At 48.3% G+C, this 20,034-nt stretch overlaps 1 protein-coding gene across 2 annotated transcripts in view; it reads left to right on the top strand.

The window, feature by feature from the left end:
* Positions 1-20,034, top strand: part of COPG2 (coat protein complex I subunit gamma 2) — a 112,885-nt gene that overhangs the window by 4,520 nt on the left and 88,331 nt on the right. For both annotated transcript variants that reach the window (XM_075558669.1, XM_075558668.1), the window contains exons 4-5: positions 1,380-1,451; positions 16,643-16,722. In XM_075558669.1, the coding sequence (XP_075414784.1) occupies positions 1,380-1,451; positions 16,643-16,722 (152 nt within the window). The remainder of the gene's footprint in view (positions 1-1,379; positions 1,452-16,642; positions 16,723-20,034) is intronic.

Genomic DNA, 20,034 nt, shown 5'->3' with positions numbered 1-20,034 from the left:
AACCTTGGTTTTCTCTGTAGTCCGTCGGGTGGAGCACTGTAGGCTGGCACTGGGCATTTTGACCAGAGCAGCCAGCTCTCGCTGTTCTCTGAAGTCCAGGTCCGAGGTCAGGGCTCCAGGGCGGCAGTACATGGCTGAGCTATACACAGCTTGGGGCCTGCACGAAGGACTGATCAAAGAAAGAGCAGAAAGAAAGTTCTAGTGGGCCCTTCTGATTCCAGTCGGCTCTGTTGTTCATCCCAAAGCCTGCGAGTTTTCCATCCAGATCTCCTTCCTCTCCCTGTGCCAACAACTAGACTGATGAGGGGTTCTGTTTTAGTGAGACCCAAACCTTGGAAAAGAAGGGATTGAGCATAGGTTTCTCAGACAGCATGGCTTTTCGCGAAGAAATTCAAGATCAAAATGGTGATATATTGTGAGGAGCCTATGATCCACGATGGTCTGAATATTGGCGAGATCAAGCCAAGCCAAACCAAACCCTGCCATTGTGTCCATTTCTGCTTCCACCGACTCAGCAGGACACAGGGGTGAGCCGCCCCTCGGGGTTTCCCAGACTGGAACTCTCGAGGAGAGTCGATAGCCTCATGTTTCTCCCTTGGGAGCAGCTGGTGGTCCAGAACTACTGACCTTTGAGGATAGCAACCCGACATGGCTCCTAGGTCTGTAACGTTGGCATCCCTGACAAATGGTAGAGAAGCAAAACCTCAGGGTGGAGCTACAGAATCAGAGCTTGCGCTGAAGCAGGGGCCCCAGGTGCTGATCAGCCACACATGTTGACCAGCGTCTCCGAAGCTGCCCTCCAAAGCCTGCCTGTACGGGCTCTCGCCGGTGGCAGGCTGGCGTGTTAGCAGCTCTTCAAAACTCACTTGGGAGAGGAGGAAGCTGGTTTTCTTTGGGCCCCTGTGGGCCCCTGTGCCATGTTCCAAATCCATCCTTCTTTTCCGTTTCAAACTGATGAGGCTCCCGTGATGGGGTGGGCGGGCTGAGGAGGGGAGCAGGAGGAAGCATGACCTCTGCTCTGCTGCAGGGTCACAGCTGCTGGTCCTTACAGTCTCCACTCCCGGTCACCCTCTCCCTCCGCGGGAATCGCAGGTATGAGGGCAGCTGCAGCCCGTTCTTGCGGAAAGGTGAAAGCCTGTTTGTTGCACGCCACGGGCGAATGGCGCAGCATGCTGTGTGATAACAGACTTATTTTCAAGAAGGCCGGCCCCGACGGCCACACGAATTTCTAAACCTCCAGTCAGAAGAAGTGAGTGACCAGGCCAACTGGAGGGCTGTTGTCTCTGGAGTTCTGAACAGGTGTTTGCTTCATAGATTGCAGAGGAAATCCGGACCGAGTTTTCCTTCCATGTTTTAAAACCTGTTTCCCATCTCACCAGGGGGAACATTTCGGCACTACGGAAGCCACAGAAGCCTTCTTTGCGATGACGCGCTTGTTCCAGTCCAATGATGTAAGTGTCTTTTCTCTTTGTCTTCGGCCGAAACCCAGCTTTCATCCTCGTTCTTGGGGAACGCAGCATGTTCCCAACTGGGAAGGGTGTCTTGAAAGGCGTGAAGTCACTTACAAGTGGTTTGTCTTCATTAGCGCTCATTAGAGGATAGCCATGTGGAAGTGGAACTGGATCAGGCTTTTCCCCGAGGACTCCCTCTGGTCAGGAAGACAGCTTGTGGTGAGGGTCTGGCAGGAGGCAGCAGAGATGGGAGCCAGGGATGTGCCCTAGAAGCTCTGAGTGGAGTTTCTGGTGGGCTGGGGCCTGCTGCCTGGCTGCTGGCCAGTGGAGAAGTGGCATTGGGTGGGGGCTGGGAGAAGAGTGGGGAAAGGAGGGTTCGGACAGACTGAAACACACCGGGCAGCACCCCTGCCTCCTGACTGTAGGCTGCCCCCTGGCTCTCAGAGCAGAATGGCTACTGCTGTCTGTCTGCTTAGTACCACACCAATTCCTCTTCTGCCCAACTCCAGCACAGACCCCTATGGGGAAGGGGCTTGTGAGGAAACTTCATAGCAGCTTAACCAGAATGATAGTGCTCAAGACCCCCCTAGTTCACAAATGCACCCCCTTGGCACCCGTAGGTGTATCTTCCAACCACATTTAACTTCCAAATAGAGACAGTAGCCAAACCATGCTTCTACCTGACACAGTGCCGGGCTCTGTGTACAGCCCAGCCCTCCCCAAAGAGGAGCAGTGTTTTTCCCAGGTAGAGATTGGAGTTCATTCTTCTGGTGAAGGCATATCACACCCTTTGCCGTCCCTTTACTTAGCCCACCAAGCTCACTGCCATTGAGTTGGTTCAAACTCATAGTGACCCTAATAGGGCTCGATAAAACTCCCCTTGTGTGTTTTTGAGACTGTAACTCTGAGAGTATAAAGCCTCATCTTTTTTCTGCGAACCAGCTGGTGACTTCGAACCTCTGATCTTGTGGTTGGCAGCCTAATGCATAACCACTACACCCCCAGGGCTCCTCTCCGTCACAAGCTTCTCATTTCCATCCTGCTGCCACGTGATGGAGGAAAGCTGCTGGGACGAGTCCTAGCTTTGTGACTTAATGGGTCAGACAGCATCTGGTTCGTGATAGGCAGATTAGAACCCATGGTTAACGTTGTGGCCATGGTCAGGTGTTCAGTCTCTCCTCTGGTCCAGTGTCATGCCAGAGGCAGGTTCTCCGAGGCAACTTGTTATTTGCAGAGGATTGCATAGCTTTGTTCCAGAGCCTTCGAGGTCTGCAGGTGACCCACCTGGAAGAGTCTACCAAAGACTGTTTCTGCCATCAATCCCAAACCCACTGGGCTGAGTCGATTCCGATGCACAGACCTGCCCCACAGGGTTTCCAAGACTGGGAATCTTTATGGAAGCAGACTGCCTCATTTTTCTCCCTCAGAGTAGCTGGTGAGTTTGAACTGCCAACCTTTCAGTTAGCAGCGGAGCACCTTAACGAAGGCACCCCCAAGTCTCCTCCATCTGCCACAGATACCACTGCCTGCTGGGCAGTGCACCGAGTCTGTTGCAGCTCCTACTCTTGTTCGGGGCCCCACTCAAAGCTGACAGTTCTGTGAGGTTTTTTGAGGCAATGAGTCACAGTGGCGCACCCAAGTAAGGTGCAAATCACTCCAGAATCAAGGTGACTTCAGGTCCAGCATTTTATCCTTTACGTGGAAAGGAATATCGTTGCATTTGTTGCATGTACCAGACCCCCTAGAACCTTCACTTGGGTGACAGGCCCCTGCCCCTAGGGCACACGTGTCTGATCCAGGCGTCTAGAATCGTTGTTACACTCTGCTTACCAGGTCAGGCCAGCCTGAGAGCCCTGGTCAAGTGTTGGGGGGGTCTGTCCTGGGGACTAGAGAGAGACGATCAAGTCCCCGATGCCTAGATTCTGGCAGAAACCTGGGGAGTCGATTTGGCCCTGTAGGTAGGACACTTGAGGGTGTGCTGCTGGGTGGGCTCTCTCATAGAGAAGAGCTGGGGGGCGGTCTCCTGGACACGCACATGCTTTCCCATAAGGTGTCAGGACATGTGGTCACTTGCTCCAGCAACAAGCACCCATTGGGATAGCCGCCAATGGCAGTCCCCGCTGATGTAGGTTTCGGTAGCCAGTGGCATCTTCTCCAGTGTGCCTGCCTAGATAAGGCCGTGAGTGTAAATGTGCTCTGAATCACCACTCCTGTGAGCCCGGGGTGTTTGTGTGGGTTTCTGCAGAGCTTCCTGGGGGGACGGCGTTTTGTAGTTTGCTGTTGGGATAGATAGAGGCTTCCTGTTAACCTTTCCTACTGCGAGCATCCTCAAGCTACGGGGCTGGGGGCCCACACAGTCATTCTGCCCTCTGCCAAGTACTTCTGGTCCAGTGATGCTGCCCAGAATTGGGGGAACGGCCACAGAGCCGCTTCAGAAGGCCTCTGGGGTCTCTGAGGTGGGCCTGAGCTGCAAGTCCATTTGCCACCAGAATGCCATCAGCCTCTTCCCTGGCTGCAGGGCTGCAGTGGCAGTTGGAGTCCCTAGAAATTAGTGTCGAGTCTGTTCAGAGCCAGTACCTTGTGATTCCTGAAAAGTCTGATTATTTCCCCTTCGCGATGCACAGTCACCCTGCTGAGTCCCTTGGGGTGAAGTGTGAAGAGATGCATGATGTAGATTTTTGTCAATGTCTTTCCTTGAGGGAATGGCTACTCTCTCTAAATTCGAGGTGTTCTAGATCTGTGAATTGGCTCACAGCCAGCAGTTGCTGTGATTCTGCCTGTATTCGGGTGATACACGTCGAACTTTGCATCTTCCTGGCCGAGCACAGAGACCTTAGTAGCCTGCTTGTCTCTCCCAGGCCAGGGAGACCCACAGTTGTTTAGCAAGCAGGTGCCAGCATTCTGAAGGCTGCGGTGACTGGTGCCCATGACAATATGCATACCATCCTTGCCCCTGGCAATGACCTGCTGCCACTTGACCCCTGCCACACCCGGAGGTCATCATCCCCATTGGCTCCAGAGCCCGTTTCAGTTGTACTCCCTCCATGTCGTTCATTCCGTTAGAGAAAAGCCCCCCCCCCCCTCTTGCTTCAAGCTGGAGTGCCCGCTCCAAAGCATTTCTCAAACTTTGGAGGAGGGCAGTGCCGCTGGAGCTTCTTGGAAACACAGTGACTGCACATAATGCATCCATGTTAAGCATCCCAAGTGCCCGAGTCCTCGAATGCCTACCTCAACTCAGGATGGAAATTCTGGCATCTCAAACTCTGTTCAGTGCAAGCCACACTTGGGCCCGGGTGTAGTCACTTCCAGCTCCTCATGCTAACACCTAGAATCCTGAATCTTTGCTCCGAGCGCCTTTTGCCCAGTCCTGCTGTCAGCGTAAGGTTCCCCGCAAGGTTGTAAATGGAATTTACATCGCAATTCAGATGGGCTTTGCAGAACTCCCAGCTCCAATCCCTTCCTCACACCGGATGCTGGGAATTTGCAACTTTAAGTTGATAGCTTCTTTCCCCAAGCTGGGCGCCATCTGTTGATTCTGATTTGTGATCCCATAGCAGTAACCCCATTAGCAGCAACTCATGAGCCCATTATAAAACTTCCTTCACTGAGCAAGGTGATGACAGGGGATAGTTAAAGCTCACTTGCCGTGGTCTGCCAGTGTCCTCCTGACCATGGGAAATAGGCTCATGAATACCACAAATCAAACCAGAGCAGCAGTTTCCGAGTCCCTTCCTCGGAGTCCTAATTGTCTAATCGGCTCTTGTTGCGAGGATTTGGGGCTCACGCAGGTAAGCAGAGCCACAGCAAGAACTTGGGGGTATTTCTCAGAGGGTTAAACTAGAGACCAGCTATTTCCAGCTGCTAACTGGGGCCACGACGCAGGGTTGGAGTGGAGCCCAAGGAGAAGCTTTTGCCTCTTTGTAACCGTGATTTTTCACCTCGGGTCTGGCTGCCGACACGAGGTTATGGTGAGTGTCAGAGGGCTGGTGGTTGGGAATGAAACCATCAGTGAAAAGGGGAAGAAGTCTCCGAGATGGGGGGAGATAGCCAGTGCAGAGTGGAAGCTTCTAGCACAGTGTTCTCAACTGGGGGCACTGGGCAACTGCGTGGAGCCCTTTTTCATTATTCCAGCCGAGGAGGCTTCTCATGGGAAGGGGCTGTGGTCACTCTGAACAGGTCCCACCAACAAAGAATTATCTGACCCCAGATGTCAGTAACCTTCAAACGCACTGTCATTGAGTTGTTGTGTTGTCTGCACCTCATAGTGACCCTGAAGGATCAGTTCTAATTAGGACCCCACAGGGGCAGATCTTTAGGGCAGTAGAAAGCCTCATCTTTCCCCTGCAGAGCATTATCAGCTCAATGTATAACCCACTGTGCCACCACTGAAAACCAAACCAAACCCCAAACCTTCCTACCATCAAGTCATTTCTGACTCATAGCGACCATATAGGGTAGAGTAAACCTTTACATCTTTATGGGAGTAGACAGCCTCATCTTTCTCCCGTGGAGCAGCTGGTAGGTTTGAACCGCTGACTTTGTGGTTAGCAGCTCAGTGCATAGCCCACACTGTCACCAGAGCTCCTAGAATGTCAATAGTGCATTTCATTTGCACCTTCCAAAGGCCATGATAATTTCCCTTTTAAATAATTAATTTGGAACCATACAGGGAGGTGGGGTTCCAGTGTAGCTAAATCACCCGAAGAGATGTCTTTCTTGTGTTTGCACGTCGATATGAATGAGGTAGAAGAGAGAGCCTCATTGATGATGCGGGGGGTCGCTGATCAGTGCTGGAGCGGAGTCCCATGAATGAGCAAGAGGGGATGGAGTCGTGAACTAGTGGCAGGATTGGCTTTAGTGAGTAGCTGGATAGTTCATTCATAGGAGTAGGACAGAAGCAGTGGAGGGAGATTGGGTGCAGGTGTGGTAGACTGCAGTGCTTTCTTTGAGCCTGAAAGGCAGGGTAAGGATCTTTTTATTTTCTTCTTAAGCAGTTATATTGCATATATTTCACATACACAGTTCAGTAGTTCAATTATATTGAAAAGAGTTGTATAACCATCACCACAATCAATTTTAGAACACTTTCTTCGTTTACTCATTGTTATTAGCTCCCCATTTCTCTCCAACTTTCCCTACCCACCATAACCCCAAGGAAATGTTAATCCAGTTATGTCTCTAGATTCCCCTATCCTGGATCTCATACACAGAGAAACACACCAGAAAACCCACAAAAACAAATCCAAGATGCCAACACCAGCAATAACGAAGTAAAGCAGAAAAAACTCAATCAAAAAGAAAGCAGGAAAAAATAGAACAAATCTAAAATAGGTCAGAAGGGAGTTCAAATAATCAGATGTTAGCTTTTACCCTAACTGTATCTACAGCAGTCCACTTTCCAATGCATTCTGCACGATAGCCGGGCCATTCACATTCTGAGTCTCTGCTGAGGAAGAAGTCCTCAGAAGCTTAATCTACGTGTATTTCCTCTTTGCTTTTAACTGAAACACCTTTAAAATACCACATATACTCATGAATAAGCTGAGTTTTTTTCAGCACAAAAGATGTGCTGAAAAACTGGGGTTCGGCTTATACATGGGTCAGTGGTACCCCAGCGAGGTGTAACATATCACGGGTGATTGCCGTTCCTCCGCTGTTCATTCAAAGCCCCGCGGACACTGCAGGACTTTGAATGTTTGTTTACTCACATCTAACCAATCAGAGCCATCCTATGACGTGGACGGCTCCAATTCGCAGAAACACCCATAGTGATTCACTTACGCCGGCAGCTGAACTGGTAAGGATGTGTCTGGCTGCGCTCCGTCTCTTCCCTCTGGTCTCTGTGTTAATTCACATCCTGCATTTCCCACCCTAGGCGTATACTCGAGTCAATCAGTTTTTCTGGTTTCCCAGGTAATAATTAGGTACCTCAGCTTATACTTGGGTCGGCTTATATTCGAGTATATACGATAGGTCAAAAGGGAGACCAAATGATACAGATACTGACTGTATTGTAGCCTGATTACTTCTCTCCGTCTGAGGCTGAGGCTGTTCGTGTCCCTTGACCATGATCCCAGGGGATGAGCTGGAGTTGGGGTCCATGTGTGGACACTGCAAATGAAATGTGGGCTTCCACCATCACCCACTTTGGGCTTCCAACATTGTTGTTGGCAGGTGCCATCGAGTTGTTCTGACCCACAGTGACCTCACGCACAGTAGAATGAAACACCACAGGGTCCTGCCTCATCCTTGCAGTTGTTCCTCTGCCGGAGCCCATTGCCGCCACGGTGTCAGTCCAGCTCACGGAGGCCTTCCTCTCTGTCACCGCCCCTCCACCTTACCAAGCAGGATGTCCTTCTCCAGGGCCGGTCGCTCCCGACAGTATGTCCAAAGCATATAAGATGAAGCTTTGTCACCCTTGCCTCTAAGGAGCCCCCTGGCTGCACTTCTTCCCAGACAGCTTTGTCCTTTTAGCAGTCCATGGTCCTTTCAGGGTCCTTCGTCAGCGCCACCGTTCAAACGCCCTGGCATCCAGAGCCTTCAGCAAACCAGTGTTCACCATTTAACCTCTGATACCATTGCCGCCTTCAGCTTGGGATTTTATTATTTACAGTCTTTGGATCACACCAGCCGGTGTGCTTCTTCCATGTGAACTTAGTTGACACCTCACTTAGATGGCTGCTTGTTTGAAGACAAGCCTTTAAGATCCCAGATGCTATTCTTTTTTTTTTTTTTTTTTAACAATTTATTGGGGCTCATACAATTCTTTTCATAGTTCATACATATACATACATCAATTGTATAAAGCACATCTGTACAGTCTTTGCCCTAATCATTTTTTTCTCTTTTCTTCTTTTACATTTTATTAGGGACTCCAACAACTCTTACCACAATCCATACATATACATACATCAATTGTATAAGGCACATCCATACATTCCCTGCCCCAATCATTCTCAAGGCATTTGCTCTCCACTTAAGCCCCATGCATCAGGTCCTCTTTTTTTTCCCCCCTCCCTCCCCTTTCCCCCCTCCCTCATATGCCCTTGGTAATTTATACCTCATTATTTTGTCATATCTTGCCCTATTCGGGGTCTCCCTTCCCCCCTTCTCTGCTGTCCCTCTCCCAGGGAAGAGGTCACATGTGGCTCCTTGTAATCAGTTCCCCCTTTCCAACCCACTCACCCTCCACTCTCCCAGCATCGTCCCTCACGCCCTTGGACAGCTTTCCCCCAGATCCTGGATGCTTCCTCCCCCCAACTACCATGATCCGAATTCTACCTTGCAGGGCTGGATAGGACAGAGGCTGTACACTGGTACATATGAGGGTTGGAGGTACAGGGAATCCAGGGTGGATGATACCCAGATGCTATTCTTTCTGATAGCCGGTGATCTCTTCATGAGGGTGAGCACCAAGCAGGGCCATGTCCTAAGAACTAATTGTTCTTAGATTGGGGCTAGAATGAGTGTGTAAGACCTAAACCCATTCATATCTCTATGGTTTCTGTATGTCTCAGGTTCACTTTATCCCCCTGGGGCATGAAGTAATGTTATTAATAGTGTCATTGATGTAGCCAGTGGTATGGAATTGAAAACACTGTTGGGAAAGGGAAGCTATGCAGGTAAAGGCCCGCGATGACAGGTAAGGAGCTTAGCAGCAGCATGTGGAGCACCTTCTACTCCAGACAAAGAGGAACTGCTTTATTGATGTTGGTAATCGCCCGACTATGAGGGGTACCCCCCAAAACGATTTTTAATTTTTTTAAAGCTATGTATTTTTTTGGACAAACAACCTTATCACCTTCAAAGTACTCTCCATTACACTTAATACATTTGTCAAGTCTGCAATTCCATTCTTGGGAACATTTTTTACACTCATCTGTTTGGATGGCTGCCAGCACCTTCCTCGTTTTTTTGTCTCCACCGATTCTGCGTAGTCACATTGCTGTCCTTTCGTGTCCTCTGCATTTGAGGAAACAAAAAGAAGTCACACAGAGCAAGGTCAGGTGGGTAAGGGGTGTGGGCAAGAGAACCATGGTGTTTTTTGCCAAAAACTGGTGCTCTGAGATGGCTGCATGAGCTGGTGCGCTGTCCCCAGTCTCCCACAAATCAGGTCTTCATTGTCGCACACTGTTACGCAGTCTTTTCAGAACCTCTAACTAGAAAGCTTGATTAACAGTCTGACCTGGTGGAACGAACTCCAAACCCATTACGCGTCGACATTTTCATCCATTTGGGAAGTTGATGGACGTCCAGAATGCGGTGTGGCATCAATCAGTGTGTCACCTTTTCTGAAATGAGAAAACCACTCGGAGATTTTCCTACAGCACAGTCCTTGTAAGCTGTGTTCAACGTCACAACAGCTTCTGTGGCATTTTTCCCCAAGCAGGAGATAACATTTCACAGCTGCACTCTGTTCTCTCACATCGGCCATCCCACAAAACGAGGTTCAAGTGAAACTGCTTTTACGAAAAAATTCACTGTGACTGGAGAGAACCTTCCTAGGCGACGCCACGGGATGCACTAACTCAGGGAACTTCTGGGCTCACCTAGAGGGAAAAATGTGTACTAGGAAAGCTCCGCTCTGCCCAGCGCAATTCTCTTTTTTTTGGAGAGTATGCTTTTACCCATGTTCATATCCCTAAACAATAGTGTTTTTGTGTATATTAAAATATATAAATCAGGGGTATCACACTGGCGGCCCGCGGGCTACACGCAGCCCCCGAGGTAATTTTTTGTGGCCCACGATGCTCTGAAATAAAATGTAGCGAGAGAATCGTGTGTACGGTATTGCCTTGATCTCCCCTCAGTGCTATTTTCTTCATAACAATTTTTTTCCATTTTCATTTTATTTCAGAGTATTGTGGGCCACAAAAAATTACTTTGGGGGTGCATGCGGCCTGCGAGTCACCAGTTTGACACCCCTGATGAAAATGACAGCTTCATATTACTTTGAAATCTAAAAAATAATGAATACTGTTTTTTGAAATGTAAACACTGGGTGCATGTACTACTTCACGCTGTCTGGGATTGCAGTGTGTGAACAGACAGTTCTCCTGTGTAGTTAGTTATTCGTTCTCCCAAAGCTGGATATCGCAGTGGCTTCTAGTGTTTTGCTGATGCACATGAGGTTGTGGCTCTTAGGGTGTCTGTCTGGCAGTCAGGAACGCTGAGGCTGGAGGCGAGAGGCTGGCTGGGATGGTAAATAGTATGTCAGCTCGACTCGGTGGTTTGGCAGTTAGGGAATGACGGACTCGCGCTCCACGTCGTGATCCCAGGGGGTCCTCCTTCGTTCTTCTTCGAATAAGTGGGCTTTAGATCTTAATCACCCTGCAGTGAGGAGTGAGTGCCTAATAAAGGCTTTCACATCTTGTTTCTTTCACTTACAGATTGTGGGTTGACTAGACTTTTAGTGTGTATCTGTACATGTATCTGTACTTCTTTCCTTTTTACTGCTGAATAGTTTTCCATTGGGCATGTAGTTTTAATGTATCTGTTCCTTCACACGTTGATATGATTTCTGGTTTATTGGTGTAATCGGAATGAATGAGAATAAAGTGGCTGAGAATATTCAAGTGCACATTTGTGTGTAGATATGGGTTTTGATTTCTTTTGGGTTAATTCTTCGGGAATGATGGGTTGAGTTTGCATGTCTCAAGTCATGAACAGTGCAGTGCTTAAGCTCTTTCACGTGCTTATTTGCCATCGAGATATCGTTTTTAGCGAAGTGTCCAAACCTTTCACCCCTTTTTTTGGGTAAGTTAGGTTTTTTTGTCTTATTGAGTTACAGGTGTTCTTTTCTTTTTTTTTTAATATCGTTTTATTGGGGCTCATACAACTCTTATCACAGTCCATACAGACATCAGTTGTGTAAAGCACATCTGTACATTCATTGTCCTGATCATTCTCAAAACATTTGCTCTCTACTTAAACTCCTGGCATCAGCTCCTCATTTTCCCCCCTTCCTCCCTGTTCTCCCCTCCCTCATGAACCCTTGTTAATATATAAATTATTATGTTGTTATATTTTACACCGTCCAATGTCTCCCATCACCCACTTTTCTGTTGTCCATCCCCCAGGGAGGAGGTTACATGTAGATCCCTGTAATCGGTTCTCCCTTTCCATTCCACACTCCCTCCACCCTTCCAGTTTCACCAGTCTCAGCACTGGTCCTGAAGGGATCATCTGCCCTGGATTCCCTGTGTTTCTAGTTCCTATCTGTACCAGTGTACATCCTCTGGTCTAGCCGGATTTGTAAGGTAGAACTGGGAGCATGATAGTGGGGAGGGAGGAAGCACTTAGGAACTAGAGGAAAGTTGTATGTTTCTTCGTTGCTACACTGCACCCTGACTGGCTTGTCTCCTCCCCGCGACCCTTCTGTAGGGGATGTCCAGTTGACAGGCATTCATTACATGTTCTGGAGATGTAAGGCTGTTATCAGATACGTGTTTTGCACATATGTTCTCCCCGTCTCTGGTTTGCCTTTCCATTCACTCTCCTCTTTTGAGGAAGGAGAAGGGAATACAATTCACTTAGGGAAAAAACCCATCCTCTGAGGGGACAAGTCTGAGTTGTGACAAATGCATAAGAGTAGTGTGATCGCCACCACAGCCAAGATTTTGAACATTTCCATCACCTCAGAAAGTCCCTGTGCCTGTGGCCACTGTTTCTTTCACCCACACTCAGTCCCTGGCTGCACCTGGCCTCGCTTCCTTCTGGAGAAGTTGCCTTTTTCAGGGGTTGCATACGACTCAAGGAAGCCTTTGCATGGTCTTTTCAGTTACCCCTCTAGTGGATTTGAGATTCACCCATGGTACTTCATCCGTTAATTTTTTCCTTTCTTACTTCGTTTCCCTGGATGGACGGACATGCGCAGTGTTTCCTCCCATTCTGAGTCTGGCCCCATCGGCAGGTGAAGGTCCCGAAGCTCCACTCCATCGTGGCCATTAGTGTCAGCTCTCCTTCGAGAAGGCCGCTCTCTCTCAGTCGTGTGCTGATTGCCTTCCAAGCTCATCTTCAGCACAGCGGCTGCCAGTGCCCCGCTGCTGTTCATCAGTGGCTAGGACCACCTGCCCCTCCTTCGTAGTCCGTTAATTTGGAAGCTCTGCTGAAAGTTGGTAGCCCTGGGTGAGCCTGCTGGTGTTTGAACTACCAGTGTGGCACAGCTTCCAGCGTCACAGCCACACACCAGCCACCATCGCACGGGGGACTGACAGCGGTACAGCCTAGGAAACCCTGTGGGGCGTGCCTCTTCCGTTCCACACAGTCTCCGTGGGTCAGAGTCAGCTTGCCAGCAGCAGGTGAATGTTCCAACGTCTTCCAGGTGTTTGTTTTGCCTTTCATATGTCTTCCATGGTGAAGACTCACTCTGTTGAAAATTGTGACTCATTTAAATCATTAAAAAGGAGAGCTGGTTTTCATTATTGCATTCTGAAAGATTTTTATAAAATCTAGATATAGCTACTTTATCAGATATATTTTGCAAATACTATCTCCTAGTCTGTGGCTTGTCATTTTATTTTCCTAATAGATTTTTGAAGAGAAGTTTTTAATTAAATTTTGGTGACGTTCAGTTTATCACCTTTTTTTTTTCCTTTTCCTGTTACCGATTGTGCTTCTGATATCATTAGAGAAATCCTTACTGGACTTGGTTGAAGACCGTAGTGTCCTGGGCCTCTTCCTAGGAGTGTTCTGGTTTTGTGTCTTTCGGTATTGAGGGTTGGGTTTCTTCTCCCTCCTTCCTTCCCACCTGTCCATTCTCAGCAAATGGTTCTGGAGCCATTGAACATGCATATGGAAAAAGAAGAGTAAGCGATTTTTGCAGATTGACACATTCTCTTTTGATTCAATCTTAGTCTAGTACCATCCTGTCTTTCCCCCCCTTCCCACATACTGTATGGTTTCCTATGTGACATGCACACAGAAGGCAAATTCATAGAGACAGAAAATAGATTGGTGGTTGCCTAGTGGAAACAGGGAGTGACTGGGGAGTTAAGGGGTGTGATGACAATGTCTTCAACTGATGATGGTGATGGATGCACACCTCTGTGAAGAGTTACACCCATAAATAAGTGGGTTGTATGTGATGTGGATTCGATTTCATTAAAGTGGACATGTTTCTAAAGCCAGTAGAGGAGATAAAATGGAATAGTAGGCGTGCTTGATTAACCCCAGAGATGGCAGGAAAGTGAGAACAAAGGAGCACAGAACCTGAGGACTCACTGTCAGTGGAAAGCAAATAGAAGAAGGGAGACATCGGACAGTGCAAGGCATGAGAAAATAATAAGAATTTCTAAATTATCAAGAGTTCACGAGGGAGGGAGGGAAGGGGAGGGGAGGGAGGGGAAAAATGAGGAGCTGATACCAAGGGCTCAAGTAGAAAGAAAATGTTTTGAAAATGATGGCAACATATGTACAAATGTGCTTGACGTGATGGATGTATGGATTGTGATAAGAGTTGTACGAGCCCTCGATAAAATGATTTTTTTTTTTTGTAGTTAGTTCAGGGATCGTTTGCTGGCCCTTAGGAGCGTTTTCCAGTCCAGTCTGTGATAAAATTATTTTTAACAAATGGTTTCCTTAAATCCAGCCATATCTCCAACTACATTAACTGTAAGCGACTAAGTGAAAAGGCAGAGAGCAACAGAGGAGATACAGTTGGCCGTGTAATTATTGTGAACTTTTCTCTGGGAGGCAGTTATGTTACTGTGTGTAGTTTGACCCCTTTGGAAGATTTCTTCAGTGACCTGTTGAGGGGCTCTGCAGTAGTACTTGTGTGCCTACACTGTCTTGTGGACTAGTTTGAACCGAAGCACACGGCTCTCGAGTCCATGCCAACGCAGAGCAACCCTATAGGACAGAGTAGAACTGCCTTTGGGTTTCTGAGACTGAACATTTTTAGAGTACAAAGTCTCCTCTTCAGCAGAGTGGCTGGGCTTTAAACCGCCGGCCTTGCGGTTAGTAGCCCAACTAGTAGCCCACTATGCCACCAGGGTGGTGTAAATCCTCATTTTTAATCGCCATGGCTCTTCTCAGTCCTTTCTGTTTCCATATGAATTTAAAGTCAACTTGCTAGGCAAGCTAAAGACCAGCTTGGGGGGCATGGCCATTGGAACACTCTGGACTCTCCTCTTCCGGGAAGGCAGTGTAGATCGCTCGTTGTTCAGGTGTCTTTGCTTTCTTGCAGCAGCATTTTATAGTTTCTAGTTAGTGTCTTGCATACATTTTAATGAAATTTATCCCTATATCGCTTCATATTTCTACATGCTATTGTATTTGAATTCTTTGTTGGTAGTTAAAGAAATTAAATGGATTTTTGTGGATTCTCCTTGCTTACTGTGGTCTTGTTAAATTTACTTATGAGTTTCAGGACTGTTTTGACATATTTCATTGGATCTTTAGCCTAAATGGTCATACCATCTTCCAAAAGAACATCTACTGTTTCTTTTCTAATCTGCTACGTGCCTTTTATTTACATATCTTGCCATATCGCTCTGCCAAGTGATGAAGGGAAGGCGACCTCTTCGCCTTGCTCCTGTTCTTAGGAGATGACAGTCAGTCATTTACCAGTTTTTATCGAAGCCTGTCAGTAGGCTGAGAAGTGATTTCCGGTTTCCAGTGTGCCAGACGGAGACTTTTTCAGGACAGGCACTAACTTGCGTTAAGGCTCTCTCGGCATCCTGGGATTACTGTGTGGTGTTCTTGTGTCATTCGCGTATGACAGTGAAGTTCCATGCTTTGTTTTCACATGTTAATGAAACCACCACATCCTTGGGATGCAGTTGCTTGGTTTCATGTTGTTGAGCCATTCGACCCCACGTGCACCGAGTCGAAGTGCATACGGGTTTCAAACCCATGACCTTTTGGAAACAGCCAAGCCTGTCTTCAAGGGCCTTCCGGATGGCTGTGACCTGAGCACTTAGTCAGGGGCGCCACCCGGGGACATTTGGTTTCTGTTTGCTGAAATTTGTTAGGGCTTTTCTGACACTGAAACATGGATCTGTAGATTGTTCATTCTTTTCTTCTGGTCATGTTTTCTATCCAGGAGAAGATGAGTTGGGAAGTCTCCCTTCCTTCCCGAGTCACCCCTTTCCTTGGAGATCCCTCCCTTTCCAGGTCCTTTCCTTTGTATTTCCCAGCTGTCCGTGTTTGCGTGATCTAGTCAAGCTCAGAGCCGTTTTCACTTTGGGGGGGAGTTCTCCGTCTGTGTTTTCCGTCTGTGTTTAACTACTTAGGAGCCCGCCCCCTTCTTCTCTCTCTCCTTGACGTACTTAGTCTTCACCAGAGTCTCTTCCTCAGCTTGGGCTCTGGAACTGGGTCTGATCGACTTGGGTTTTCCTGCTGACAAGACCGGTGATGTCACTGGATCAGGAATGAGGGCAGACAAGTGAGGGGAAGCTGGTGATTGAGTTAGCCAAATAGCTGAGTGACGCCTGAGGGTCTTTCCTGAGCACATATTTTGGATACAGGTATCCATCTACACATCGGTCGTGGAAGTGATCGTTCCAAGTGGAAGTTGGTTATCTAACTTTCAATCCTGTGGGATTCAGTGAAATGGTCTGTAGACACTGAACTGAGGAGAGTGCAGGTTTGCACGTCTTGCCACACGTGTTTTGGAAGAATCTTTAAAATAAAAATTCCAGGACATACTGGTAACCCTCAGAAAGGCGTTTGCCTGTAGATACATCTTCACGTTGGACGTGTTGCCAGGCGAGACTGGTCCCTGTGGAAAGACATCTTGGTAAAGTGGAGGGGCAGCAAAAAAGGAGGAGGACCCTCGACGAGATGGATGGCCACCGTGGCTGCAGCCGTGGCCTCGGGCCCAGGACAGTAGTGAGGAGGGCGCAGGGCCAGGCAGTGAGTCCTCCCACTGTGCATGGGCGGCTGGCGGGCAGGATGGCCAGATGGCCCGAACAGCAGCATCAGTGCTTTCAGCGTCTCCGTTTGGCGGATCTCTCCGTAGAAAGGCCCATGCAGATCATTGAATGTGTACTCATTAATTGTTTTGCATTGCCTCAGCACACCGATTATTTGTGTTCAGTAGGAATAGTACTGTTCTTAGCATTTTTTCAAGCAGATTTTCTTTTTTTAAACGGGAGAGAGTTTGTTCAAGAATCTAACATATGTACTTGGGGTCCTTGCTTCAAGCCGTTTCTTGTGGAGTAATCCGTGCTTGTGTCAATCACTTCCAGCAAACCCTGAGAAGGATGTGTTACCTCACCATCAAGGAGATGGCGACCATCTCGGAGGATGTCATCATTGTCACCAGCAGGTATGCGGGTCCCCAGAGCCTGAGGGCGGAGCTGAGCGGCTATTGGACCAGGGGTTCTTCTCTGCCTCGGACCTCTCCTTGACTGGAAGAAAGACCAGAGGAATTCAAAAGAATTTCAACATCTTAAGCTGCCCTTCTCTAAAATATAGCTGTCCGCATGTGAAAACAGCCTTTATCTTGTAAAACAGGGGCATAAGTCTCAAGGATAAGGGCTGTCGATTTGAGGATTTAAGTAAAAGTTACGTATTACGTAAATGCAGCAAATCTAAACCGCAGATAATGCATTTCAGCAAAGAGGTTTGCACCCAATCACACCGACGGGAACAACCATAATAGATAAAGAACTCTTCAACTTTTTAAAAAAGTGACAATTCATAAAAACTAGAACACCCGGGGTCCTGCCTTCAAATCGCTCACGGCACTGGTTTTCCGTTGGTTTGTGTGAGAGGAACTTGTTTGTCAGGATAGACTCCCTGTCCATGTCAGTTTTGCTTTGCCTCCTCATCCTGTGTGTTTGTTTTTCGTTCATTTGCACCAGTAATCAAAGAGCTGTAGACCTAAGCATGTAAGAAGAGAGAGCTACCGACATGTTGACCTATCACATTGCCGAAAAGGAAACAAACACTAACAGCCGTGTGCAGCACTTAAAGGGGGTGAGAAGATGGGATCACAAGCTGACTCCGCTTGTCTCCAGAGTCGTTTGGTCGCCATAGTTGACTGTCTGGACAGGGTTTCACCCCTTGGGTGCGGGAGTAACTGTCGCTATGGGATTCTCTGCTGAAAACCCTCACCAGTGTCATGAAAGGTCCCAGTTCGTTGGCCTCGCGTCATGTCTGGTGCTTCATTTCCGTGAGTGCATAGTGACTGGGCTCCCTGTGGGATCATCCAGTAAGCAAGCTAAACATGGGCTGACCTGTGCTGATACTAATCTGGAGCGAATAAAGCCAGCACATGCAACCCACGTGACAGGTGGGTAAGTAAGCACTAGTGAGCCCGCACTTAGCTTGCTCGGTAAGAGTCTTTGCCTTCAGCACTGCTCGTTTGTGAACGATATGGGGCCAAGTGGGTATCAGCCACTGGCAAGAATGGGCAGAGACTGAAGGGGGCCAGGCAACGAGTGATGTTCACAGGGGAGGAAGCACTCAGAAAAGGAGGGTCAGCGGGCATCGTTGCGGTCTGGTGGCACAAGCAGCAGCTGTTGAATTGCTATTGTCTCAAGAACAGTTAAGTCAAGAAACCACATGACCATAAAGGAATCCGAGAGGGCCCAGGCAGACGTAGGTCCCGTGGTGTGGGGCAGCACCACTTACCAGCAAAAAAGGGGAGGGTAGCGTGGCGGCCATGGCTCCAATCACCCAGCTCACCAGGCCGTATTCATACTCTGGAATATTTTATAAACTCTGGGAAAGAGTTTTGGAGCATCTTTAGTGTCTTGGAAAAGTCATTAAAAAGCCGACTGAGTTGGATTGTATTTCCCTTCTAAAAATACGAGGGACCCCATATAATTTCACTTTGGAAATATTTAATGAATGCATATTTAAGAATCTGGTTGGAAGTACACTGATATATTAGGCTGTTATAACTTGATGTTTTGGATTGTGGCTAATAATTATTTCTGGTCAACTTTCTGGTACTTGTTGAATGCCCTCGTGTCTCTGTTCCCCGTTCTGGTCATTCTCACAATAATTCAGACTTCTCCATAGAGCTGTTGCACATTTAATAGCAATAGTGTTATGCAAGCGTAACTTTTAGCAGCCCTGGAAAACCAGAAAGTTGACGTGGCTAACTTTGATGAGATAGTTGCTTTATTGTGGTAGCCCACCGTAGCTCCAAGGCCAGCCACTACTCTCTCAAGGTCATTGGAGAAAATGGCAGCTATAGACTTGCTCAATGCAGGGTTGGCACACACCTTCCAAGTAGAAGAGAAATGCAGTCTCTGCAAAGCGCAGCAAGGCGAGGTGTGCCTGTATCTCGTTGTTTCCAGCGCTCAGATATCCAGTACATGTTACTCTAACAAACAGTGGCTTGATTGGTCAGTTGTCACTCGTTTAAGTGACTCTGGTTTGGGGTCCAGCAAAGTACACAGCGAGGGGAGGGTTCCCATGTATAACAAGCAGGTACGTGTGCATAGGGTTGTCTCGATTAAGAGGACTTGAAACTGGAATAGCAGGATCCCAAGATGTAAGCAGGGGTGTGAGCCCAGCAGGTCACCAGTGACAGGACTGCTGGCTCTTGAGTTCTTGATGACATTCTCGTGGATTGCAGTCTGGACGCTTGGATCCCTGGTCATGGGGCCCGGGCCTGGGGGCGTTCTCATGGTGTCCGAGCACCCTTCCCAGGTTCTGAGAATCTGTGGCAGTCCATGGCAAAGAGAAGTCGAGCTGCTCACCAGCAGATGCGGAGCTTCTCCTGCTTTACATGTGGGCCTGAAGCACGGGCCCACTGCCTCTGGGTTTCCAAGGCTTTAGTCTTTGTGGAAGCCGACTGCCATACCTTTCTCCCACCGAGCAGCTGGTGACTTCAGACCTCCAGCCTCTCGGTTAGCAGCCAAGCCCTCAACCACTGCTCCGCCAGAGTTCCTATAATGCAAGGTCCCAGGCCCCAAACCGATTCCTACAGACAGTTTCTGAGAATACAAATCAGAGAGGCGCATCATTCTCCTGACAAGTGGCTGGAAGGTTTGAGCCACCAACCTTGTGCTTAGCAGCCAGACACCTAATCCACACCACTACCAGGCTCCTGATAGAAAGACAGGGGGCCTTTGAAAGTGGAAGAGGGAGCCGGAAGAGTTCAGATAGCCCCGGGTGGTGTAAATGGTTGATGTGTCTGGCTTCGAGCTGAAAGGTTATAGGTTCAAGTCCATCCAGAGGGGCCTCAGAAGAACGGTCTGGTGATAAGTTAATAGAACATCAGCCATTGAAAACCCTGTGATTGTCAGTTGTACTCTGACAGCCATAGGGCCTCTGGGAGTGGGAATCAGCTGGACAGTAGCTAGTGCTGGTGGTTGTGTATATTTTTATAAGAGAAACTGCGCAGTGGCCATGTCTAGTTGAGGGACACTCGAGGGATAGGTTAGCCAGGGGTGGGTGGGGACTTAGGTTTCTTGTTGGGCTTCCCCAAATAGTGTGAAGCCAGTGGCGAGTCCCATTGGAGAAGCTGTGTCTCAGAGAGATACCTAAGAGTTGAGCAGCCTAATGAAATTTCTTTTAGAGTTCGGTCCGGTCCGATTGGTTTCTGAAGTTTTCTCTCATTTTGGAGAGGGGGAGCGGGGATTGCATCCTTAGGGGGCTCTGTACCATTGTTCTTGTTTTA

Source organism: Tenrec ecaudatus, chromosome 9 (assembly GCF_050624435.1).
Source record: "Tenrec ecaudatus isolate mTenEca1 chromosome 9, mTenEca1.hap1, whole genome shotgun sequence".
In the NCBI taxonomy this organism is placed as follows: domain Eukaryota; kingdom Metazoa; phylum Chordata; class Mammalia; order Afrosoricida; family Tenrecidae; genus Tenrec; species Tenrec ecaudatus.
Note: the sequence above shows the minus strand (reverse complement) of the source record. Positions and strands in the feature narration are given on the sequence as shown.